The 27,814-nt window shown below is 43.7% G+C and overlaps 1 protein-coding gene across 3 annotated transcripts in view; it reads right to left on the bottom strand.

Annotated features, from left to right (window-relative positions):
- Positions 1-27,814, bottom strand: part of ANKRD44 (ankyrin repeat domain 44) — a 352,825-nt gene that overhangs the window by 170,434 nt on the left and 154,577 nt on the right. For all 3 annotated transcript variants that reach the window (XM_075529200.1, XM_075529203.1, XM_075529202.1), the window contains exon 3: positions 3,476-3,554. In XM_075529200.1, the coding sequence (XP_075385315.1) occupies positions 3,476-3,554 (79 nt within the window). The remainder of the gene's footprint in view (positions 1-3,475; positions 3,555-27,814) is intronic.

Below are 27,814 nucleotides of genomic sequence, written 5' to 3'. Positions count from 1 at the left end.
AAATCTTACAGACTAGAGAGAAATTGATTTTTTTTAAGGTTGGCTTTATCCATATTTTTGCTGGCGGCGTAGCGGTTATGTGTTGGGCTGCTAGCTCCAAGGTTAGTAGTTTGAACCCACCAGCCGCTCTTTGGGAGAAAAACGAGGCTATCTACTCCCTTAGAGAGCTACAGTCTCTGAGACTCACGGAGCAGTTCTGCCCTGTCCTCCAGGGTTTCTATGAGCCAGCATGGACTGGATGGCGGTGAACTGGAGTTTTTGAGTTATCCAAATTTTAACTGTTCATGGCTGAAATAAATACATGAAAATGAAAGATCATATCAAATATGATTATAATATAATGAGACCAGCTTATTCTCCCTTTCTTTCCTTTTTAAACAAACACACCAAATCTTATTACAGCACACAGAACACCCTCTTTAAAAGCAATTGCCTCGGGAACGTGTCCGATCATTCCAAGTATGCAGCGATTGCTCAAGACACTTTCCAAACTGCCCTGGAGTGGCCTCCTGGGCCCGTTTACAAACCCGCAGAAACGCGATGCATTGCGCTGTGATCACACCGTGTTTGGGGCCTCAAACCCGCATTGCCTAGTTCCACCACCCCCTCACCTAGCAGCTAAAAAAGCAAGCCCACTTTCAAAGGATGGCTTTTGGTTGTGCATGAGGGATTCCAAAGAACGGGTGCCCCGACTCTGGAGGCAATTTGTCTCGAGAGCAGACATCGTGTTTTGCAAAAATCACCAGAAATCATTTTGCAGGCCTATCACTGATTGGCAGCATAAATTCTGATAAATCTGTGTGTTGTGCTCAGTCAAAACAGCCCATACTCAAGGGAGGAGTTTGCTTCACCGATTCGAGGCGCTCATACCCCATTGCCCAGAGGTTTTAAATTATTTTTCCCCAATGGGTACTGTCAGTGGGGTCATTTCTCTATGTGCTCTGCTTCCTAAAGCTCGACCCTACTTTCTAAACTCTTAGCCACGGATTGGTTTACACTGATCTTACTCAGACATCTCCCAGAGACTGACTTAACTAGCACTTGACCTTCTCTCTGCCTTCCTTCTGACTCGGCCAGTTCCCAAACAGAAGCTAGAGACAGAGGGGGGCGGGGTGTGATAAAATAGAGCCAGCGTTTTAGAAGAAGGTGGAATTTGGAAGACCAGACTTCCTCCCCAAGACCCATATCCTCCCAGTCTGCTCAGAGGCATTTGGGTTCCGCTGGAGATGAAGTCCGCAGGTACTTGGTGGCCTTGGGCGGCACTGTGCTCTGTAACAGAATACCACCGCGAAGAACACAGCCGGGAGGGGCTGTCCTGGCAGGCCAGATTCTTTGTCAACATGGGAGTCATTCGCACCTCATCCATTATTGGGCTGGAAAATAGTTTTGTTGGATTCCCTAAAGGGTCAGCCTCCAGATGCAAGCTAAGAGATGAAACCAGCATGTTCCTGCAGAGATATATTTTTAGGAATATTATATACAAATTGGATCGAGCGTTTGCCTATGTTTCCATCAAACCAGAGTCAGACTCCCTGCCACCGACTCAATTCCCACACAAGGCCTGTAACTCTTGATGGCAGTCGAAATCCTTGCTTTGTCCCTAAGTCTCCATAGTTGAGTAAAACTTCTGAAGGATTTTCCTCCCTTTCGCCTAAGGAAACATTCCACAGCAGCTGCTACCCAAAATTACACTCCGGAGATTCACAGCTGTGTCGTTCCAAGACGAAACAGGTGCACCGGTCCAGATAAATGAAACAGACGGTCCCTCCCAGCTCTGCAAAAGCAGACGGAGTTAAAGATAGACTGGTGCACACACACACCCCACCCGGAGAGGGATGTGAAACCAAGCCCAAACCAAAGCAAAGCAATCCGGTTGCCATCGAATCATTTCCGACTCGGAGTGGCCTTATAGGATGGGGTGGAACTGCCCCATAGAGTTTCCAAGACTGTAAATGTCTATGGAAACAGACCGCCACCCCTTTCTCCCGTGAAGCCGCTGAGTTTGAACTGCCCGGCGTTCGGTTAGCAGCCAACATTTGGGTGGTGGGTCTAGCTGGGTGGAATGGTGAGCAGTCATGCCACAGAATTTACATCCCCACTGACTCTGACTCTGCCCATAGTCTCCCAGGGGCCAATCTCAACCACTGAGGCCATGAGCCAGGCATGCCCTGGCTCATGGCCCAAGACTCTGCTGGCACCAAACAACACGCATTTGTTTGGAACGCAGCCCTGAAATCTCTTTAGCCTGCCGGATGAAAGGCCTGTGGTCGAGAGCACAAGAAGCCACGCTGGAGCTGTGTGACTGTCAGGAGCACAGAGCACACAGGTTTGGGGGCAAAGAATACTCGTGTTCCTGGGCAAACCCCACTTCAAAACACAGCAGCCAAAACGAGGGACCGTGAATCTCCCCGCTGTGCCCAGGCACAGTGCTTGTTTCTTCTGCACCATGCTCTCCCACGGCTGCTCACATGCGTGCATCAGCTCCTTCCTCTGCATAATTTACTGCGGAACTCCAGTTTCCCTTCACTCCTGCAGACACAGGCACAACCTTATTCTAGGTCTCTTGCATGGTCTGTGGGCAGAGGCATTTCCTCCAGACTTGAATCTCCCCAAACAAAAAGGAGGGAGAAAGGCAGCCTTCCAGCAGGCAGTCCACAGTGATCCCCACACGTGCTCACATTCATTCCAGGGATGTGCCGAGCACACTCTCCAGGGAGAACACGCGAAGCAGCTTCAGAAACCGGTTTGGTGAGCGGTACTGAACACAGGATCCAAAACGGAAAGCGTCGGTGCTTTTAAAATAGAACCGTACCTTTAAAATATGATTTTTTAAATAGTATTTTTTAAATAAATGAAGAGGGTACTATCACTAACACCAATGTACACACGAGCCAGATTTAACATGGAGGCTTAGTTGATTTGTAATTATTTTCCAGAAAGCAGTACAATATTCTACCGAGATGTGTCGGTCTTTTCTATTCTCCCAGGTTGACATCTCACTCACTCTGCCTCCTTCGAAGCAGCTACTATATAGAATGGACCTGTTCCTTTTTCAACCAGACAGAGTTCAGATTTTTAAGACATAGGGATGTATCCGTGGACAAAATATCATATTACAGAGCAGCATAACTGAAGCAAAGACGGGTGTGTGTTCATGTAGACCTTAAGGAGCCAAGCTCCTCTTTTACAACTGAAAGTGATCAAAAGGTCTTGCATTTTTCTACACTGCTGGACTGACTGACTCATCACCCAGGAGTGAGGTTTTCACAGCAGAGTCCGCGTTTTAATGGTGACGTCCCATTTCAATTAGCACAACTTCTTGCAGTAGCTTTCACACACCAAGAGAACACAGATCACATCAACTTCCCTGGGCAGGACAAAGACATTTTCTTTGGGTTTGCTGTAGCGGTCAATCTAGTAAACGGTTGCGTGAACATTTATCTACAGTTGACTTTTGAGCAAGGTAGTTATTTACCAGACAGAATCAGGAGTTCAATAATCTCTGCGTCTCCCAGAAACGCCGCCACGTGAAGAGGTGTCCGCTTCTCAGAATCCTGGAACAAATATCAAAAGCATATGTCAGCTTCGGCTGGAGATGGCCCTGGTAACACATCATCCCACGTGCTGCCCACTCTGGGGTAAATGTTTGTGGAAAAGCGGAAAGGCCAAGCAGCTGGTCGGCTGAGCTCTGGTCATGCATTTTCTCCTAACCCAGCCAGTCACTCGAATGAGACATTGCATTTCCTGTGTCCTGTGTCACACAGGTGACCACCCCGAGATCAATGGTTCAAACCCATCAGCCACTTCTGAGTAGAAAGGCGTGACCATCGATTCCAGTAAAGTTTACACACTTGGTCACACTATGGGACAGTTCTGCTCTGTCCTGTGGGGTCTCTATGAATTGGAATCAGCTTGACAGCCGTGGCTTCGGTGTTTGGGGGTTGATACGTGGTAGGGTCCTCCTTGCTGGTTTTACTAAAGCCCAGTGATGTGAAGTGTGGATGATAAACCTCTAACCTTCCACATGGTAAAAAGCAAAACTAAATAAAAATTAAAACCTAGGCAGAAAGAGGAACCAGTTGCAATGATTGACGTACAACACTCCCCCGACCCCACCCCACTGAAGAATAGAAACGTGGGTAAAGGGAGACAGCAGACGGTGTAAAATGTGAAAATAAAAATAAGTGATAAATTATCAAGGATTCACAAGGGTGGCAGGATGAGAGAGGGAGGGGAAAAAAGAGGAGCTGATATCAAGGGTTCAAGTTGAAAGAAAATGTTTTGGAAATGATGATGGCAGCGTATGTACAAATGTCCTTGATATAAACGGTGCATGGATTGTTATAAAAGCTGTAAAAGCCCCCAATAAAATGATTTATTAAAAACAAACAACTTCCTATGTAACTAAGCAATGTAATTCAAAGCTTTTAAACTCTTTTGTATTTAAGGAAACACACTCAAAATTAACCACAAGGATAGTTAGCACAAATACAAGCGTTTTTCTCCTTTCTATTCCAATGACCTCATGCTGGACCAATCCCCAGAATGCCCCTGGGTGGTACAACACGCTAGCCCTCTTGGTCGCTAACAGAGAGGCTGATGGTCCAAGTGCACTCCAAGACATCTTGGGAGAAAGGCCTATAAACTATTTCCCAAATACTAAGCATAGAAAACCCTGTGGAGAAGAGTTTGATTGACACACCCAGGATGGCCAGTAGTCAGGCTCAATCTGAAGGCAACTGACAACCGGTGGAAAACTCATTATTCAGATCACATTTGTCACACTACCATACTCAAAGGCCACCGCCACTGCCAGGATCCGATTCGGGGTAGAGCGTGGGAAGTACGATAGGCCCTCAGAAAGCTCACATGTATGTGGGCAAGCCACCAGTATTCATGTAAACAAATCAAAGCATAAGCTCATTTCAGATAGGGCTAAAATCTGTGACCAAATTAAAACAGGCTGATGGAATCAAATGACTGCCGAGACTCATTCAAGTGATTGGGAAGGACTTTCTGAGCGTGTTGACATTCAAAGAGAAGGCTAAAGTAAATATTAGACCTCTGCTTCACAGATGAAGAAACAATAAACCAAGACATTTCCTCAAGACCCCACCAAGCCAAGATTGGACATCCATGTCTGTTAGACTCAAGACCATCCTTGGTAAGTTTTTTTTTAATGTGCTGAGAAACAGTAGGCTCACATAGAAGGGCAAAGATATTGTATCGTCATCTATATATAGGTGGTAATTATATCTATCTTGTAGGATGGAAATCAGGATTCAAAATCATGTAAGTAAAGTTGGAGGCCCAGGGTTTGGCATGTAGCCATTATTACATCAGCATAGATAACTGTGATAAAACGGGTCTCCAAACAGGATGCCTGAGGGCAGAGGGCGAGGCTAACTCCTCTTTGTCCCTGAACAAACAGCACACAAAGGGCTCAATTAAGCTGTTCTATGTGAACTGTCCCTTCCACAACCATCCACTAATTATTCCACAGCCATCCAAACAAAATCCTTTATGGTGCATCATTTGGTTTCTCCTAAAATGAACATGCTTTTTAATGTTGTGCCTCTTGGATTGGCTGTTGGTTTTAGTCATCCTTCCTGAGATCGCTTGATTACACAATTAACAGTCGTTGGCCAGCGCGAGGATATGATCTTGTTACTGACAGTTCAGGCCCTCTTCTCTTTCTCTTTCAGATTCCGGCTCTGGGGCATTTCGTAATTTCACTAACAGCTACAGCAGATGGCAGGCAGGAGACATAACAAGAGTCGATCCTTGATCTAGTCGATTTCGTTAGGCAGTCTGGTAGTAGGTTTTATGAAGGGTCAGACTAACACCGTTAGCAGGTGCTGTTGAGGCAGTTCCACGTCATGATGACAGCAGAATGGACACTGCCCGGGCTTGTGCCGCCATCACAAGTGATGCCATGTTTGAGTTCATTGCTGCCACCACTGTGTCAATCCACCCCATGGAGAGGCTTCCTCTGGTTTGCTCTTCATCTGACCGAGCATGATGCCCTTCTCTAGGGACTGGGTCCTTTTCATGACACGTCCAAAACACTTGAGACAAAGTCTCACCATCCGGGCTTCCCAGAAACACTCTGGTTATACTTGTTCAAAGACAGATTTGTTTGTTCTTCTGGAAGTCCAGGGTATATTTAATATTCTTCACCTGTACCATAATTCAAAGGCATCAATTCTTTTTCAGTCTTCCTTATGGAATGTCCAGCTTTCGCATGCACATGAGGTGATTGAAAGTACCATTGTTTAGGTCAAGCACACCACAGAGATGTCTTTGCTTTTGAACATTTTATTTTTTAAATTAAAAAATCATTTTATTGGGCTCATACAACTATTATTATAATCATACACAATCCATACAGAAATTGTGTCAAGCACATTTGTACATTCATTGCCATCATCATTCTCAAAACATTTGCTTTCTACTTGAGCCCTTGGCATCAGCTCCTCATTTTCCCCCTTCTCTGCTCCCCCCCCCATGAACCCTTGATCATTTGTAAATTATTATTTTGTCATATCTTATACTGTCTGACGTCTCCCTTCACCCACTTTTGTGTTGTCTGTCCCCCAGAGAGAAGGTTATATGTAGATCCCTGTAATCAGTTCCCCTTTTCTACTCTACCCTCCCGCTATCGCCACTCTCACCACTGGTCCTGCCAGGGATCATCGGTCCTGGATTCCCTGTGTTTCCGGTCCTATCTCTGCCAGTGTCCATCCTCTGGTCCAGCTGGATTTGTAAGGTTTTTGAACACTTTAAAGAGGTCTTTGCACACCAACAGTCCATGATCCAAGAATTGTAAATTATATAATCCAAATCCAAAAGAGAGTTTAGCATCAAAATTTAAATTGTGAGAGATTCTGGTGTGTAGAGGCTCTGGATGACCGTGGAAGCCCAAAATCCATTTGCAGGATCTACACAAGGAATAAGCCTCCAGTGATTCCCCTCTGATCACATGAAGAATGGGAATAACCTGGTGATCAGACAGAGAGGACTGGAGAGAGGACTGCAGTCGATTAAAATGATAATCTGACTCAAACTGGCAAAAACCTTGTCATGTGATCTCTCTTCTGCTACATTTTGTGCTTGATCTACTTTTTAACATTTTCGGTGTGGTTCTTCATCCTGGGCCTGGTCTCTGTTGTATTCTGTCATTGTTTGCAGACTTCTTGACTCTGTTATGCGTTTTTCTGTTGTTCGGTCTAGGAAACCCAGGACAGAGATGATAACTAGCTTAAAGGGCCTGGAGGTGTGGCGAGGGCAGTGGGGGGAGGGGGGCAAGGGGGAGCTGAAATCAAGGACTATGTGACACTGTTTGATATGGAATGGCATGATGTCTGGGTTATCTCCTAATAAAATCATTTTGGGGGAGGAAAAGCATACTGTAAATTTAAAAAATAAATCGGTGGTTTGCAGCAGATTTGCCCAACATAAATACATAGTTTTGATTTCTGGACTGCTGCTTCTGTGGATATTGATGATGGACCCAAGTAAAATGAAATCCTTGACGACTTCAATATTTTCTCTTTTTATCAGGATGGTGACTATTGGTCCAGTTGTGAGAATTGTTTTCATTATGCTGAGGTATAATCCATCTTAAAGGTTGTCATCTTCAATCTTTATCAATAAATGTTTCAAACTTCATCACTTTTAGCAAGCAAGCCTTTGTCGTTTGCACATTGCAGGTTGTTAATAAACTTCCTCCGACCCTGATGCTGTGTTCTTCTGTCCTTCTTCACACGGTCCAGCTTCCCAGATCATCTGCTCAGCACACAGAACGCATAAGTATGGTGGTGAAAGGCTACAACGCCTGACACATCCCTTCCTTGATTTTAAACCACTCCGTCTCTTTTTTTCTGTTAAATGATTGCTTTGGGGCCTATGCAGAGGTTCCACAGGAACACAAATAAGTCTTAGAATTCCTTTTCTTCTCAATGGTATCCTTAGTTTGTTAGGATCCCCAGGGTTGAATGCCTTTTCACAGTCAATTTAAAAAAACACAAATAAATGTATTTCTGGTATTCTCTTTCAGGCAAGATTCATCTGACATCATCAATGACATCCTTTATTCCACACCATCCTCTTCTGCAACTGTCTTGAATGTCAAGAAATTTCCTGTCAATGTTCTGTAACTATTTTAAAACTAAACTGTATCTAAACTAGTAAGGTTTCATCAAACCTTTACTTGCATGTGATATTAATGAGCTTGCTTGCTGATTTCCATATTCTGGTGGATCATCTTCTTTAGACTTGGCACGAATATGGATCTCTTCCAATCAGTTGGACAGTTGTTCCACATTTCTTGACAGAGACAAGGGAGTGCTTCCAGCATTGAATCTATTTGTTGAAACTTCTAAGTTGGTTTTCCATCAATTTCTGGAGCCTTGTTTTTTTCCTAACACCTGCAGTGTAGCTTGGCCTCCCTTCAATACCATCAGTTCTTGTTTATTTGCTACTGCTTGAAATGTTAGAATATTTTAAACAATTTTATTGGCAGTTCTTCCACATATCATATGATTCAGTAGTTGAATTATAACAAGGAGAGTTGTAAAATCATTACCACAATCAATTTTAGAACATTTTCTTCTTCTTTGTATTCATTATTATTAGTGTAATTGCTTTAATTATGTCAAAAATATACACAAGACATTAACCAATCCAACTTGCACATGTACATTTCAGTGCCATTAATTATACTCTTTGTGTTGTGCAACCATGATTGATATCCTTTTCCAAATTATTCATGAAATGGTTGAATGTCGCCCAATTCTTTGGGGTATGGTAGCTGTTTATTCCTTACATTTTCCCTGGATGCTTTCTGCATTGTTTAGTATCTTTCCCATAGAATTCTTTAATATTACCAACTGTTCCCTCAAGAGCAACATCCAAAGCCCCGTCTGAAGTTATTTTTGTGTTTTTCTCTTTCCAGTTTTTTTAAAGACCTCTGTTCACGTCCAATACGATGACCTTGGTGCTGTTCCATGAGTTGTTTGGTATTCCGTCATTCGTGTTCAACATGTCAAAGATATTCTTTTTGGGGGAGGGTCAAATCTATTCTTGAGATGGTTTCTAAATCCAGGTGCAACATATTCAAATTTGTATTATGGCTCTTGTTGACTAGTTTTAAGTATCTTCAGTTTCTATTTGAACCTGCATGTGAGCAACGGACAATCTGGTCTACCGTTGGAACCTGGCTTTGTTCTGACTGATGAAACTTAGCTTCTTCCTTGTCTCTCTCTGCGCATCTAGTCGATATGGTTCCTGTGTATTTCCACTTGGTGATATCCACGTGTATAGATGCTGTTGATGTCGTGGGAAAGGTATTTGCAATGCAGAAGTTGTTGGCTTTACAAAATTCTAGCATGCAAACTTTGACATCATTTCTATCACTAAAACAATATTTTCAATGCCCTGATCTTCGTTTCCAACCATCAGTAACTATAAATGTCTCAGGAGTGAGAGTTTGATTGACTTCAGACCAAAGGAGTTCAGAAGAATCTTCAGTCCTTCATCAATGGCATCCGGGGTTGGAGGAAGGTGGACATTCTCCTATCAGGGATAGTGTTCTTCAGGAGAGATCGTGAGATGTTACTGTTGATGCTGAATGCAAGGCCATTCCTCTTCAATTTCTCATTCCAAGCACAGAACATATAATTAGGATTCAAAATACCCAACACTAGTGCCTTTCGGCTCGCCAATGCCTACACAGTTAATCTTCATGTTTCATTTCATTCTTTAGGCTCATACTTCATAGGTTTCACATTCCAATTACCAACGAGTTTTTGCCTGACGATTTGTCATACTGTAGTGGCTTACATATTGCTATGATGTTGGCAGCTATGCCAACAGGGTGACTAATGGTGAGCAGGTTTCAGTACACCTTCTAGGCGAAGCTAGGAGCCCTGGTGGCAGCACCGAGTAGTGATTACACACTAGGCTGCTAGCCATGAGGTCAGCAGTTTGGACCACTAGACACCCTGAGGGAGAAAGATGAGGCTTTCTATTCCCATAACAAGCTTGAGTCTAAGAAAACCACAAGGACATCCTGAAGGATGGCTAGGAGGCAGGATTTACTTGATAGCAATGAGTTTGGTTTGGTTTTCTAGCCTAAGACACCTGGAAAGAATAATCTGTTGATCTACTTCTTAAATATATATATTCCTCAGGTTGTAAAAGACAAAGTAAAACTCCAAACCCTCTGCCACTGAGTCACTTTTGACACTTAGTGACCCTGCAGGACAGAGTAGGGCTGCCCCTTTGGGTTTCCAAGACTATAGCTCTTTACAAAAGTAGAAAGCCTCACTTTCCCCCACTTCCGGTTGAAAGGCATCAGGTTGCAAGTGAGGAGAGCTAGCTCCTCAGAGGAGAGTTGACTTCAACGAGGCAGATGGAGTAAAGTTTGGGGAGCCTTCTTTGCTAACGTAGTGTGACACAAAATGAGAAGATAGAGCTACAAATGCCATTGACATTTGGACTAACACTAAGTGGATCAAAAGAGGGTTCTGAATTAGCTGTGATTTCTGTATGACTACAAGCAATTCTTGTGAATAAGTGGGAGTGGGTCATTCATCCAATTATAAAGTAACGAGCAGTGTGTGAAATTCCATTAAGATAAGCAATCATGGTTGACCCTATTACAGCTACATCATCTTATCTTTGGGAAGATTCAATATTTGAAAACATATTAGCTTATTCTAGAATAAAGTACATTAATTTGTGCATTAAGCTGTCGAAATAGCTGAGAACAGGCTTTCACAAATATTTTTCTAAGTCTTCTATAGATATCGCTACAAGCACTTTCCATTTCAGCATCCTATTGCCTTCACATTCCCAATATATCTACTTAAAATGTCCTCTTTGGCCTTGAGACAAAATATAATAATCATATGATATTCTATGAACTAAAAGGAACTCTGGTGGCAGAGTGGGTTATACATTAAGCTGCTAACCCTAAAGTCAGCAGCTCAAATCTACCAGCCAGTCTGTGGAAGAAAGAAGAGGCTGTCTACTCCTGTAAAGATTTTAAATCTCAGAAACAAAGGCAGTTCTACTCTCGCCTATAGGGTCACACTATGAGTTGGAATCAGTTTGATGGCAATAAGTTTGTTTGTTTTAGTCTATGAAGTGAATTAATTCCAGGGTTTAGTTCAGCAGTATGAATCTCATTGAAGTGATTCATACAAGGATTAAACCAACTCATATTAGTAATTATGATTTCATCTGACCTGAAGCAAAGTCAGTGTGCTTTATATTTTAAAGTCAGTGTTTTCTTTGGGAACTTGGCCTCTAATAAAAGGCCAAGAAATCTTTGACACCCCTGCCTGCCTTGAAAATCTGGTTGGTTGGTCTTACACTACAGGATTGGCTTTTCCAACTTCTGTGGCCCCTATTATTATGCAACCTGTTCAAACTGAAAGTTCTATAATATAAAAAGGGTGTGTTATGTCAGCTCATATCATAAAAATTCCTTATTGTTAATTCCAGTGCTCCTGTTAGTATGCATTTATAGGTTTCTTGTAGTCTGTAGGACAGCTATATCTACAGACCGTTACCTTCACCTGTGACATGCCATAGACAGGTAGATGAACCCAGTATCTGTATTCAGGTCCACCCAACCCACTGCTATCAAGTCGATTCTGACTCATACATAAGGTTTCCAAGACTGTAACTTTTAATAGGAGCAGGTAGTCTAGTCTTTTTCCTGTAGATCGGCTGGTGAGTTTGAACTACTGGTTTTGCAGTTGGCATCCCAATGCCTAACCCACAGAGCCACCAGGTTCCTTCGAGCAGCAGGTCTTTAGTTCTTCAAATCAACAAAACCATAGGCAATTAAGCGTTTAGTAAAATCCTCACCAAGAAGAAAGCTGATGCTGCCTGGCTCTCAAAAGATATAGAATCTGGGGTCATATAGGATGGAAGATAAACCAGTGACCATCTAACTGAGAAACAACGAAGCCCACATGGAAGAAGCACACCAGCCTGTGAGATCACAAGGTGTCGAAGGGATCAGGCATCAAAGACCCCCCCAAAAAATCATAGCATTGTGAATGAAGGGGAGTGCAGTGTGGGGACCCAGGGCCCATCTGTGGGAAATTGGATATCCCCTTGCAGAAGGGTCACGGGGAGGGTGCAGTGTAGCAATGATGAAACATACAATTTTCCTCTAGTTCTGGAATGCTTCCTTTCCCCAACTATCATGATCCCAATTCTACTTTACAAATCCAGCTGGGCTGGAGAATGTACACTGGTACAGATAATCCAGGGAATCCAGGACAGATGAACCCCTCAGGACCAGTGGTGAGAGTGGTGCTAATGGAAGGGTGGAGGGAAGGTGAGGGAGAAAGAGGGAACAAATTACAAGGATCTGCATATAACCTCCTCCCTGGGGGAAGGGCAGCGGAGAAGTGGGTGAAGGGAGACATCGGATGGTGTAAGAGATGACGAAATAATAATTTATAAATTATTAAGGGTTCATGGGTGGGGGAGAGTGGGAAGGGAGGTAAAACATGAGGAGCTGATACCAAGGGCTCAAGTAGAAAGCAAATGTTTTGAGAATGATGATGGCAACACATGTACAAGTTTTCTTGACAGAGTGGATGGATGTATAGATTGTGCTAACAGTTGTATGAGCCCCCCAATAAAATGATTTTACATAAATAAATTATGATTATAATGGAAATATATGTACCAATGTGCTTGACACAATATATGTATGCATAGATTATGATAAGAGCTGTAAGAGCCCCCAATAAAATGTTAAAAACCAAAAGCCAAAAATCAGTAGGGCTTCCAGAGGTTCATTTCTATAAAGTACAAGGAAATAATATATGAATAAATAAATAAATAGGTTCTAAAAATATATGTTTTATTAACTCCAAGGGGGGGGAATCTTTACCAAAATATAAATGTATTTCTATTAAGAACTGCCTGCTTCCTAACAAAGACCCTGAGCAACTGTTCACGAATCAAAAGTACCTATCGACTCGAGAATAAGCCGACCCCAATATAAGTCGAGGTACCTAATTTTACCACAAAAAGCTGCATTAAAAATATGCTAAACAGACAAAGGCCTTATTACTAAAATCTACACTACTTTGCAAGCTTACCATAAGAGAAAACTAACTGCCCACTACGGAAGTGGGCAAAGGACCTGAACCGAAGATTCATAGAGTCTGAAATCCGAATGGCCAATAAACATATGAGAAAATGTTCCTGACCATTAGCCATAAGAGAAATTCAAATTAAAACAATGGTAGCCCAATTCAAAAAATCAGAAAGCCACAAGTGCTGGAGGGGCTGTGGGGAGATAGGAACTCTCATCCACAGCTGGTGGGCCTGTAGGTATGTACAGCCACTATGGAAATCGATCTGGCGATACCTAAAACAGATGGAAATCGAGTTACCATACGACCCAGCAATCCCCTACTGGGCAGATGATCCCTTCAGGACCAGTGGTGAGAGTGGCGATACAGGAGGGTGGAGGAAAGGTGGGGTGAAAAGGGGGAACTGATTATAAGGATCTCCAGCTGAGAGCAGAACTGCCCCCCAGGGTTTCCGAGGCTGTACAGTGTTACAGAAGTAGACTGCCCCCCCTCCCCGTGCAGTGACTAGAGGGTCCCCACTACCCAACACTCCACCAGCTGTCACCAGGGTGCCTTTGCTTAAGAGGATGCTACTTTTCTTTGTCACAGCCAAATATGCAGAGCGGATGGAGCAATGGAAGAAGAAGGTGCAGGGTCTAGGAAAAGAGAACAACTAGTGATAACACTAGTACAAACTGGTTTTAGGCCAATGATATCCCTCAATGTGCCTTTCATGTTTTTCCTCCAAACTGCCTTCTCATCTGTTCTCCTCTTTGAATCTCATGACATCTCTAGCCTGGGAGACAAGCTCCTCATACATGTGTTTGTCGGTCTTATTATCTCCATTTAAAAGATGAGGACAGGCAAAGTATGGTGTTGTACAAAAGCATATGGAGACTTCATTAAACAAAAATATCAACATATGAAGCTGTTGTTTCTCAGTATATCTTCTACTTGGTCTACACATTTTTGAAGATTTCCATCTTTCTAACCCCATCTCAAAGAATTCTGCACTCTTAAATTTACACCACATCCAAATGACAGATTTGGTATGCCTAAGGGACTCATATTGTGCTATTTTTAAATGTCCTTTGAGTTCAAGGAATACAAAGCATGCTGGCAGGGCAATATCAGAGCTGTAGAGTGGGAAATTCTTGTAGGAAAGCCTTGAAAAATGAGCAGAGGCATTGTCATGATGGGAAAATTTTTCTCCAAAAATGTCTTAGTCTTTTTCTCACCAAAGCAGTTTTCAGTTTTCTTGCAATTTCTTTATCCCAAGTCCCTATGATTGTCCTGTGTCCACTGCAAAAATCTATCAAAATTACCACTTTGGAGTCCCCATAAACAGTCACCATACGTTTTGGGGCTGACCCCTCTACCTTGAATTTCACAGACGAGGCGGATCCCCTAGGAAACCACTGTCTTCACTGTACCTCTTTTTGAAGATGCCCACCCGCCAAGGACTCAGATAAGTGTTTTGCTGAGAAGCCCTGCCTGCAACCATGCACTGATTGACTGATTGAAAGCACATAGTTAAACACATTTTGGGGGAATAGCCCTGTGCATGTATAAACTGGAATTGTAGAGCAAGATTTTTGGACGTAAACTGATATGACTTATCAGAGAAAGATGAGGCTTTCTGCTCCCGTAAGGATTACAGCCAAAGAGTGATCATACTCGGTCCTATAGGGTTGCTATGCATTGGCATCCAATCGATGGCAGTGAGGTGTTTGTTTGTTTGTTAGTTTGTTTGAGTACAACTTGCCCAACATAGCTAGTTAATGGCAAAGAATTAGCTTTCAACCTAAGAACTTTTTTTTTCTTTTATAAAAATGGAAGAACTTCATCTTAAAAGTTACCCAAACTGTCTAAAAACTTCCCCAAAAATCCTGGGAAGAGTCCCAAGAAATACGTCCCAAGAAATACTGGGAGTAAGAAATGCAACAAACATTATAGTCAACATCTTTTGTGATCGGCTTAAAAGAAATGAGTTAATGTGGAGTCTGAAATGAGAAATGAAACTGGAGGAAGCACATGAGCTTACATTGTATGGAGTAGTCAGTAGGTTAGGGGCTTGAGACCCTCACATAAAAATTTTTTTTAAAAGATCCTCAAAGTAACCTTGAAGAAAGACCTTTGTACTGAAATGAAGGACTTGAAGAAAGGCCAAAAGTCAAAAACGTAGATGACCGAGAGATGTCTTCACCTGGGCTCTTGGTGAAAGGAGCAAAAATGTCTCTATCAGGCGTTTGCATCCACAGGGACTCAGCGCCTTCAGGGGGCTCAAGGTTTGGAAATCATGCTTTCTATATGGACCAGGAACTTTGATGCAAAAAACAAACAAACAAAGGCATAAAAACAGATTCTAGGCTAGTGAAACCCTTGGGGTGCTTGAAAGAAGAAACAAAACCCCTCTGAGTGAGGTGCCCTCAATCTCGGCAAAGCAGGACGCCCGCAGATTAAACTCCTGCTGCAGATGAGCTCACACCTGTGGCACTGGACCCGAGTGGAAACAGTTCACCATAGCAAAAGTCAGCAGACACAGCAACCAACCAGAACAATAGAAGCATCCGAGCTCATAAATAACGTTTGAAATCATTCACGACATGAAGATAAATGCGGGAAGTCCCAAGGGGAAAAAGCAAAACACTATCTTTGGAAAATGCATAGAATTTGGAGCAAGACATATGAAAAAAAAAGTTGCAGGAAGCAGTACTAACTCATGATGTTAGTGATCATCTAAGACTTTGTCCTGAGCGTGATATAAACAGGAAGATTTTTTTTTAAGAATAGGAAAAAGGAATAAATAAGCATAGCGACTTGGAGTGACCTTACAGGGATACTCAGGTCTCTAAGCAGCGCTCACAGTTTGAGCCTGACTAACTGAAATGTTGGCAGTTCAAACTCACCCAGGAATACCAAGAATGAAAGCTATTGGTCTGCTTCATTAAAGATTTCCGCCGAGAAAACCTTATGGTGCAGTCAGTCCTACTCCAGAGCACGCGGAGGCGTCATGCATTAGATTTGGCTGGCAACCGGTCTGGTTTCTCACAAATTTACAGTGATGCTTTACAACCATTTATTCAACTGCAAGTGTTTATTGAGCAACGTTATATGACAGGCGTTGTGGTAGGCGCTAGGGGTACAAAATGAAAACACTAGTGCTCACCCTGAAGTCTAGTTAGCAGTTTCTACGTCCAGAGCAACAGAACAACAGCAATAACAGGGAAATGGCAATTAGTAAGATGACTGATTTTCAATGGGCTTTGAAAATCACTAAATACTCTGAGACAAAAATCTTGGTGAACATTGCCAAAAATCCCATCCAATTTTGAATTACTCTGGGCAGAAAGTCTAACTGGAAAACAAAAGGTCTCTTCTGAATTGAGTTATAAACACAGGCTCTAATTTATATGGAAACCTGGAAGCCCTTCCCAGTGAATCCCAGAGCTTAGGCTGTGTGTCGTCAACTGAACTCGGGTGGTTTGGGATCAAATTGGAAGCTCAGTCAGGCTAGCACCAAAGTACCATTGAGGGCAAGTGGCTGAGCTGAGGCTCTATGACATTCGCATTCCCATCCATCTTATGTCCAAGCGGCAGCTGATGCACTCAGAGAAGAAAACAATTCCAAACAAGCACAGTAAGATCACCAAAGGACCTAGCTCATCGAGGTGGGTTTTTTTCCCAAAAATATCATCCAAATATCACAAAAAGGAAGACCTGTCCCATCACTTGATAACTTCATCTCTAAGTAGCCCTTTACAAACAGAGCTAGCCCTGTCAGGAGACCCACACTTCTCCACAAAGAAGGTAGGGTAAGCTCTCCCATTCTATGAATAGCCTGAGACATACATGGCTTCTTCCTGGTGTCTGAGATGAATTTGTCTTCTGTCATAGTGAGATCAGGCAGAGGAAGTTCCTGAGGTGTCTGTTTACCAAGATGAAAGAAAATAGGGGAACTTGAGGTATGGACACGTGAAATGAGTTTGACAGCCCAGAGAGGCCATTCTTGCGCATTTTTGGCCACAATTACCATATATATCTATATATACACACACACACACACACACATATATACATGAATAAATACAAGGAAAAAGAAAATGTCCTAGAATTGAATGTGGTGATACTTGTACAACTCTTCTTGATATGATTGAAATATCGAATTGTATGACATGTGGATAAAGTGCTAATAAAACTGTTAAAAAATCAAATAGATATTTTTTTCCAAATCACATGAGGACAAGAGCCAAAAACATGTTACAGAATTAAATGAAACAACACCCCAAATGGGAAGTAGGCTTTGTCTTTCTAAATGGTTGTAAAGAGAAAAGGAAGGCAAGGGAAAGAAGCCAGGTGTCAAGTTTCTTTTTAGGAAACTTAGTTGGCTTACCTTTTTAGCACCTACTTAATACAGAGAAGCACTGAAAATAATATAACAGATATATCTATGTCTGCCAGTAAAAACAAACTTTCAAACATTTTCTGTATCTGCTTCAGAGCTCTGTTTAAAAAAAAAGATTTAAGGACAAAGTGTCCATGAGTGTTGTAATTTACTTGCAACCTGTTCAAAATAACGAAGTGTGTATCTTGGCGTGTGCAGGCATGTGCACTTGAATGCACACATGCAGAGATAAGATTACCCAAGAAGCAAAGTACATGCACATTGACTCGTTTACTAATCTGTAGTTAACAGATTCGCATATCCACCCCGCCGCCCCCATCAAAGATTCTACTTCTAGGTATGCTGGTATCTGTCTCTCTCCCAATCCCACACCTACCTGAAGAATCAAAATCTCGCATGTGAAATTGCTCACTACAAATCAGTAAATAGACATGTGAAATTGTTCACGACAGATTAAGTAAATAAGCACAAACCCATGTTGATCTTGCTGACGGGGTAATGTAAGGTTTTCAATTCTTCACTACTATTATCAATGATATTGCAACGCACATTCTTATGCAGTTCTCTCAGCGCACTTATGGGGAGTTTGTCTAGAACAGAGATCGAGAGAAGCAAGTGCTGGATCGTAAGCAGCATGTTCTGCTGGAGCGGTCAGGTAAGCATTGGGACACCTAACCAAAAGTTCAGCGGTTCAAAACCACCAGCACTCCAAGGGAGAAAAGCGAAGCTGTCTGCCCCGGTGAAGACTGACAGCCTCAGGACCCTGCACACGGTCGCTTCCAGTCGGAATGAATTGGATGACAGTGCGTTTCATTTTTGAGAGGTATTGCCCAAGTGGTTTCACGAGATGTGTTGCTAATTTATATTTCTACCAGCCATAGATGAACGTAGTATTTGCCCAGCATCCAGACCAATAATGTGAGGCCGAGATTCACGTCACATGGTTATTAAATGTTCTGGCTTCTTCAACTAATTGCGAACTGCCTGCATCTACACTATCCATTTCTCTACTGAATTGTTAGTCTTTTCTTTTCCTTTTTAATGAACTACAGAGCTCTTTGTACTGCTGGATTTAATGTCAATGGAAAATTTGCTCATTTCTTCACGAAGACATAAGAGTCACCATCAGAGAAAAAGGGAGATTAGCAACCAGACTCCACCCTCATTCATGCATGATTCCATGGAGCTGAACTTGGCCTAGCTCAAGTTCTTCAAGTCTTGAAGGTGATAGCCAATCTACGCCCTCATAAACCTCCATCATCAAACAATTGTATTCAACCATCACTCGGTTAGTGTTTGCAACTAACTGCCTGCTGGCAGGAATATAAAATGGCATGACTTCGGAAAATAGTTTGGTAGTGTTGTAAAAAGTTAAATATATAAGTACCATGTGATCCAGAGATTCCACTCTTAGTACACCTAAGAGAAATGAAAACAATGTCCATACAATGACTTGTACATAAAAATGTTCATAAAAGAGTTCTTGTTAGCAGCCCAGACATTAGTTATGATCGACGTTTCCCTCAGCAGTTGAATGGAGAAACACTTTGTTGTTTCCCAAGACTGTGGAACATTATGTAGCAATAAAAAGGAATAACCTGTTGAGGCACGCTACAACATAGGTGAATCAAAACAATTAAGCTGGGTGAAGAAGTTGAGCCGCATGAATCTATGTACATTAAATTCCAGGAAATACAAACTAATGTGTCATAACAACATGCCCATCAATGGTTGCCAGGGGAACAAGTGGGGTATCAGAAGTGGTAGGAGGAAGGCATTACAAAGCAGCACGGGGAAATCTGGGGGACTGATGGATATACCCATTACTGTGATTGTAGTGATGGTCTTATGAATATAAACATACCATATTCAGCAAATATATATGCCACTTATTGTATGTCAGTTAGATGGCAACTAAGTCATTTTAAAAGCAGGCACACAAAAAAACCATATTCTCTCTGTGTAAGCTACAGAGGGCCGCATGTTCCTGTTCAATAATGCCCTTGTTGCTATGGTTCAGTGCTGTCTAGTTGATCCCAAATCATGGCAACCCCGAGTGATGGAGCTGAATAATATTAACCCAGTTGATAGTAGGTAAACAAAAGAGCAAAATCTAGCTAGCCAACAATGGTTTAATTTTAGAGGTAAGTAATCTCCCTCGTGTTCACGCATACTCGCAAAAGTAAGGTTCTGACCAAAGAATGGCCATTCAATTGATGTCTACAGTTTTGAAAATAGGCATAAGCAATATTTCTCTTTAAAAGTCTCACACAGTGGGTTCACACTGCACCATCCTTTGACACATATGTACTGAGTAAGGATGTAGAAAATAAATGCAGAAAGTTAAGAGGTTGTGCCTAACTGGAGAAGAAACTGCAACGTGTCGGCATTAGATGGCCGTGGGACATCTTGCGATCTTACCACATGGCATGAAGACTCTCTAGTAATGGAAGTCCTGTTAGTGCAATTCACACTCTGGGGAAGTGGAGGCAACGCCAACTCTTGTGAGGCCCTGAGAACGGTGGCCAAGAATATTTCAGTGGAAAGAGAACATGTGAAAACATTCTTGCCCTCTAGTCCTGCAGAGTGAATACCTGGCCGAGATGCTGATTATTGTCAGTGCCACCGTATTACAGATCTACTGACGGCAAAGACATCTGTCAGAAGCTGCTACCACAGCCTAAAAGCCAATGAAGTCACAATTGCTCGGTGCAGCACCTCAAACATTTTAATAAGAAATGACTTTGAATTTACTGCATTTGTTAAGTATGGGTTCATGAAGAAACCACAATTCCTGCATGCACAGTGGGACCAGCAAGGCAAGACGCCTAGTGTCTGACAGAGGTCTACCCAGGCTTACTGTCTCTTTTCATTTTTATTTGACAAACATGTCTAATATGAGATATAGATTCCTAAGAATACAACTGAATCTGCTGAAAAACTCTCTCTTATTGATGAAAAAGGGTAGAGATGGTAGCTTCTGGTTTTTCACATTAATAATATAAGGAGCTGGCAATGGTGGAAATCAGGTAAATGATTGACTGCACAGTGTGGGAGAGAAAATCTCAGGAAAAGAAGTCTAGAATTATAAATTATTTTATTCGACCTGAAAAGGCAGTAATGCCATCAGATGAGTTTAACTGGTGGCCCCAGGTCACAGCGCTGTTGACAACAGGCTGGACGCTTTCATGTACACAACTGCAGGGCTGAAAAATACTGAACAGAAAAAGAAATACATGAGAGGTGAGGACAACGCTCAGGGGCTTCTACTCTGGAGAAAGCAATAAGTCTTAGTTATTGAGTCTCAGTATATTTTCTTCTTTGTCTATAGTTCAAGAATTATGTGTGGTGAGGTTTAGAAACAGGAAACAAACAAACCCAAAATAGCACAAAGTTGTTTTTCTTTTGTAAATGAAATTCTTCTATTAAAAGAAGGGCGGGGAAGAAAAGCCCAAACAGCAGGTCTGCTCGAATAAGGGTCCGTTGTAATAATTACACGTTAGTGACCCACAGACACAGCTTCCTGTCTGAACCTTCGGATATCTTATCTTACCTATTGCTTGCAATCATTTATTTGTGAAGGTGTTTCTTTGCAAATGATAAAATATTACATTTGCAACAAAACATGATCATTTGTACAACGCTCCACAGAGTTGTCAAAGCACGTTCTAAAGAATGTACCTGCTAGGACCAAGAGTGTGAGGGACGATGCTGGGAGAGTGGAGGGTGAGTGGGTTGGAAAGGGGGAACTGATTACAAGGATCCACATGTGACCTCTTCCCTGGGAGAGGGACAGCAGAGAAGGGGGGAAGGGAGACTCCGGATAGGACAAGATATGACAAAATAACGAGGTATAAATTACCAAGGGCATATGAGGGAGGAGGGAATGGGGGGGGGGGGGAAGAGGACCTGATGCAAGGGGCTTAAGTGGAGAGCAAATGCCTTGAGAATGATTGGGGCAGGGAATGTATGGATGTGCTTTATACAATTGATATATGTATATGTATGGATTGTGGTAAGAGTTGTTTGAGTCCCTAATAAAATGTAAAAGAAGAAAAGAGAAAAAAATGATTAGGGCAAAGACTGTACAGATGTGCTTTATACAACTGATGTATGTATATGTATGAACTGTGAAAAGAATTGTATCAGCCCCAATAAATTGTTAAAATTAAAAATTAAAAAAAAAAAAGAATGTACCTGCTAATCAGCAGTTCGAAACTACCAGCCGCTCAGCGGGAAAAGTGGCAACTTTCTGACTGTTGGTTTCTCAGTTACAGGTTCAGCAACCAACAGGGGCAGTTCTACCCTTCCCTGTAGGGTCGCTATGAGTCAGCATTAACTCGATGGCAGTGAGTTTTGATTCTTCAGAAAACCCAGGGGACTGATCTGATAGGTGTTGCCATCCTTGATTTTACAGGATTCAAGGCTGACTCAGAGTTCAATAGATTGCCCAAGGAAGGGAGGGTGGGGAAGGGGGGGAAATGAGTTACTACCAAGGGCTCAAGAAGAAAGAAAATGTTTTGAAAATGATGATGGCAACATGTATAAATGTGCTTGACACAATGGATGGATGGATGGATTATGATAAAGCTGTTGGAGCCCCAATAAAATGGTTTTTTAAGAGAACACATACAATAAAACAAATAATAATAAACAAATGAATAAGTAAATTGCCCAAAGTCACACACCAATCTTTGGTCACCCTTGGTTTCCTGACCACATTCTGAGTTCTCGTGACAACACCATATAGTGCACTTACTAGGCAGTAAAAATTCCTCTCATATTGAGAAAGACTCTTCTCAAAGTCTTAGGTCTTCAGTCTTACCCTAAGATTCCCTGTGAAGTGACCTAAAGGCTAGATTTGTATGTGCATGTGCGCACGCACACACACATACACACACCTTAATCCGAAGCATGCTTGCATGGCTCAAAAATATATGTGGACTCTTGAGTCAGAATGACCTGACTCTGAATCTCTCCACTCCCCCTTGGGAACTGAATGACCTCGGCAAATAAATCAACTTCTCTGTGACTCATTTCCTTTCCTGTAGAATTAAAATAAGATCACTTTCCTTATAGGCATAAGCTAAGTATTCAATAATATTAGCTATTCTGTTATTCTTATTGACATTCTTGGGTTTATTCTGGTGTGTTGTTTGTTTTCAGTTTCCTTTGGTAACGAGACAAGGAAGTAAGAAGATGTAGGATAGTTCTGGGGAAACTATTTTACTATGAAAAAGTGATATTTCTCTATAAGGAGAAGAGCTGACACTCCCTGACCAGTCAACCACCATAAGCATGGCACTGGCTCCTCCACCTTCAGGAGCTGTCGATTCCCACAGGCAGGTCATTGAAGCCTGTCTTGCCTCAGCACAAAGGCCACTGAAGCCTCTCTCCAAGACTCCAGAGCTGGGGTCTCGCACGACTTCTTTATCTAATGGGGCCCAGAGTAGAGAGTCCTCTGCTCCTGGGAATCACCTCAAATACCTGCATTTCAGGGCTCTCCATACCTGCTCAGTGCTTTCTCTGCAGGCCCGAAGGGCTCTTTTTCAGGCAGTCTCAGGAGCTCAGCTGAGTCGGGTAAGAAGCTAGATAGATGGGACCGCGCTCCGCTTCCGAGCCCTTTCTCTCCTCATCCTAAACCTGAGGATCTTCAGGCATCCCCCAATTAGCATACCCTCCCCAAACCTCTCTGACACGTGAAAAGTGAGTTTATGACCCAAGACATCTATGCTACCAAGATGTTCTTCCTTTATCAACTTCTTACAAGGCCATCACAGCTCATTAAAATTCTTCAGGCAAAGAACCAGCAAGGAAGTAGTCATCTCATCTCCCGGCAAAAGCAGAGGCCTCTGGCCGGGGCGACCCCCTATCTGAAAGGTGAGTTTCTGAGAGATGGGAGCGGAGACGTCTGAAACTCAGCACAAAACAATTTCCTCTTGAGAAGCAGCGGAGACATTTTAATTTATTTTAAAGCCACAAAACAGGAAGCCCCTGACTTGGGCCTTTGGGGAGTTATTTGGAAGAAGCTTTCCAAAACACAACTCAAAAATCCTTTCCCCCGAAGTCTCTTGGTTCCCCGGGGAGGCCTGTCCCCGTCCACCTACTCTGTAGACTCCATCGTCATCACCCCACCTTTCCTTGTCCGTCTGTCTGTGCCTGCTTGCGACTGCCTCCCCCAACCAAGCTCCCCAACAAGGGCAGGAAGTGGCTCGCTCATCTCTGTATCAACCCAGCGCAGCATCTAGCATTTAGTAGGCGATTCGAGTAGAAGTACGTGTCTTCAAGGAAGATGAGTCCCTATCAAGAATCCGTGAGAAGAGAGCCTGCGTCAGGCTTGGTTTCTGTGGTGAGACAGACGGGGTCTACAGCGCGATTGGAGACGCCAACCAATCTGGTGGAGGAAGTGCCAGGACGGTTTGTGCTCTCTGCCTAGTTCTGACTTTGACTCAAGATAGCAGCCGGCCCGCCCAGTTCTTCACGGAGAGGGAGGCCATGGTGGGCTTTCAAAGCTGTTTGGCCCTCCCAGGGGAGCGACAAACACGGGCTGATAAGAAAGCATCCACAGGAAGCTCTGAGGCCCAGCTGGCTTTCCTGATCAGTAATGCCCTTCTGAACTGCTCTCCTGGTAAACCAGCCGGGAAGTGCAGGTGAGGAGTTCGACTCCACTCAGGGATGCCAAGGGGAACACGCCTGGCCTGGCAGTAGACTCTGTCTCGGAGGCCCAGAGGACCTGGAGGACTGACAGGCCGTGGCTCCTCACAGAGCAGACCACCCTGTCGTTCTTGGGTGCAGAAGCTGCTGGGCTCAAACTGCCGGCCTTCTGGTTCGCTGTCAAGTACTTAACCACTGTGCCACCAGGGCTCCCGTGCCTGGCCATTGACTTTACAAAAGCTAAGCACTAAAAGCCCCGGGAGCACAAATCCATTCTGACCCAGGAATCACAGGGTCTCGGGGGAACTGGCCGGGGCTCCCCTCCCCTGCGGGCGAGCCCTGGGCAGCAAGGCAGAGGGAGCGGCTTCGGGGTCCCTGCCTGCCACCAACACTCCTTCCTGGGTGCCCAAGGCCTGTGCCACCAGGCAGCAGCTCGGATTTTTTTTTTTTTTTTTTGTAATACAGAACATTTCATTAGTTGTCTCCGGCTAGCCCAAACACATGGAAGAAGTGATTAGGGGCTCCCATTAAAAGGAAACCACGGGGTGGAATACGGCCACGCATAAGAAGTCTAGATGACGGAATGGAGTCTTAGGGCTAAGGCGGCTGGAGCTGGGGACCAGAGCACAGGAGCCCTTGAAGAAAGGGCGCGGGAGACGAGGAAGCATGGTCATGGGCGCTATCCGAACGCTTTTCAATCCTTGTCAAGATTCCTCGCGGAACGATTTCCCTTAGAGACTAAGCAAGGTGGGCTGGACATCATGACTCCCGGGTCAGCCAGCGTTCCCTGCTGGAAGCAGAGCTGGGGGACACTCCATGCAGAGGAAGGGAAGCAGGGGCGCTATTTCCAACCTGGCTGAGTGGGACATGGGCACTCCTCAGCTCACTGGAGGCATGGCCTCAGACCCTCCCACCAGCTGTGTCTGGGGACAGGCTCCCTTGGTGGCTGCTGTTCTTGACCCCTCTCTGGGAGGACAAGGTCAAGGGTTGGGACGGGGCAGGCTGAACTGTAAAGGAGAAAAGCACAGCTGTTGTATTTTTCGGGAGTTCCCAGGCTGCTCCCGATACAGGCTGCTCTTTCCCCTGAAGTGCCCCTCTGTCCTCAGGGGGCCGTCACAGGGTGAGGCGGGCAGTTCACACACTTCCCCAGCTAAAAAGTTCTCAGACGAGCCCATCCCCAAACAACACTGTCTCATGTGGTGATGACTATCAGATCTGGGAGACCAGGGGCTATTTTCTGCAGAAGCATGAAAGGCACCCTGCACTGCTTCCTATGTTTCCCACTTCCCGCAGGTCCACTCTGGGCCCTGGAGCGACCAACACACGGGACACTTTCTAGCTGAGAAATAACACTGGACGGCTGGCTTCTGTGCCTCCGCTCTTAACCAGAACCCCCTTCCTCCTCCCCTCCCTCATTTCTTTTTACTCCTAAGATGTCTTACTAAATGGGCCTTGGGGGCCTAGTAGGCAATGCACTGAGCTGCTAAGGACAAGGTCGGTGGTTCAAACCCACCTACTGCTCTGTGGGAGAAAGATGAGGCTGCCCGCTCCTGTACAGATGTAAAGTCACAGAAACCCAAAGGACAGTTCTACTCTGTCCTATAGGGTCACTGCGTTAGAATGGACTCAGTGGCACTGAGTTTAGTTTGTGAAAGGTGTTTGTTTGCTCATTTGAAAAGATCCTGCCTCCCTGGCAATGCTTCTAAGTAGAAGCTTCTTCCTTTGTGTTCCTTGAAGTTTCTTGGGTCTTCAGATTCTTGTGCTTTGGATTTTAGGCACCTCAGAGGATGGCAGTACAACCTAGTGGTTTCTAGAGGTTCGAATGCTGTCTGACACCTGAGTCCTATGTCCTTGGACAAGTTCGTGGACCTCCTCCAAGCCCCAGTTTCTTTATAAAATGGGGGTGATAATAACACTCCCCAGGGGTCTGTGAGGAGGGAATGAAAGATGCTTATAAAACACTTGGTACAGAGCTTACTACACGGTTAGCACGAAACCAATGTCCGTTAGCATCTAACTTACCCCGCTTACCGCTCCCCAGCGTGACCCTCCTGGCTGGCTGATGGAAAAAGCGAGCCAGGACAGGGTGGAGCAGAGATGGGAAGGATAAAGATTTAAGTCTCCCTTAAATTCCAGGAGGATCATGATTGGCACCGTCCAAACAGAGGGAGGAAAACTTTGTCCAAGGGCAAAATAAACATCCCATCTCATAGGTCTTGTGACTGGAGATGGATAAGATGAGGAGGGGGAAAAAATCAAAACACGACTGACACTGTGAGAGGTGTCACCTGACAGAATCACTGACTGAAAAGGTTTTTCATCTTTGGTGAATAAAATCTAATCACTGCTGCAGTGACTTGCAATTCCTGAGATGACAGAAGGTAGCATGAGCACCAGCCTCGTGAGTGGGTCACACGACAGGGCTCAGGTTTCCTGCGCACCTGTGAGTAGCCAGGAGTGGAACACAATCACCAAGAGGTCAGGTGTAATAAGAAGTACCCTTGGCACTAAACAAGTTTGGAAAATGCTATTCCTTATTTATAAGACAATGAAATGTTTTGCAAAAAATAATATATATCCTCTAATCAACCAGTGATGTTCTCTTTTCAGTTCAAAGTTCATTAAGACAATTCTAATCTGAGAGAAATTATTCTTTCCAAGACTACAAGCATACCATTAATAAATGTTAGATCTAGCTTTTACATGTAAAGTAATTAATTTGACACTCTAGTTTATACATCAGTCTTTCATGAACTTAGGCAGTGTGACTCAATTCCCAAATTCTAATTACTCTTGTGCCAAGCTGAGAAAAATCAAGGTTCCCAGGAAATCAATATATACATCACAGTTAGAAAAATATTGGATTCAGAGGAGAAATGTGGTAAAGATGCCTTCAGCCAGTATTTCATCCGCAATTTTTTTAAGAGTAAGCATAGTTAAAAAAAAAAAAAGAGTAAGCATAGTTATTCCATTGGCCTCCACGGATTATCTTGCACACTTCCTGGGACTGCATTTGGAATCTACTGCCTTAGAGTAAAAGAAGCCCAAGTGGCATAGTACAGTAGCTAGCGTTGGACTACTAAGCACAAAGTCAGCAGTTCAAAGCCACCAGCAACTCTGTGGTACAAAAATGAGACTTTCTACTCCTATAAAGAATTGCAGGCTCAGGCTGCCCCCGACTACATGGGCAGCCCCCTCCTCCCCGCAGAGGAATTCACCTCAGTGGACAGCACTGAAGCTACAGCTCAGGGAGAGGGACATGTCTGATCAGAGCACACAGGAGCAAATGAGGGGAGAGGAAGAGAGAGTGGACGACATTCCGCTCATAGCAGCCAAAGCACAGAGAAGACCATAGAGCTGGCCCCACTCTGAGACACGATGTCCCTCAATGACCCATAGTGCTATGGGGGACAACACTGGAAACACAATGTGGGAATTTTGCCCGATCTGACCCCACCATACTGAGGCAAAACACTAAGGGTGTGCAACAGAACAGCAAGGGGAACAGAAGTCCCGAGGGAGTACCAAAAATAGACTTGGGGCCAGGGTGTGGTACCCCATCCTACTCAACCGGAAAACACTCCTAAAGGTCAACAAACAGACCTTGAACTATTTACAGGATCTTCTTGTTTTTTAATCCTTGGTT

This window comes from Tenrec ecaudatus, chromosome 13, assembly GCF_050624435.1.
Source record: "Tenrec ecaudatus isolate mTenEca1 chromosome 13, mTenEca1.hap1, whole genome shotgun sequence".
NCBI lineage: Eukaryota > Metazoa > Chordata > Mammalia > Afrosoricida > Tenrecidae > Tenrec > Tenrec ecaudatus.
Note: the sequence above shows the minus strand (reverse complement) of the source record. Positions and strands in the feature narration are given on the sequence as shown.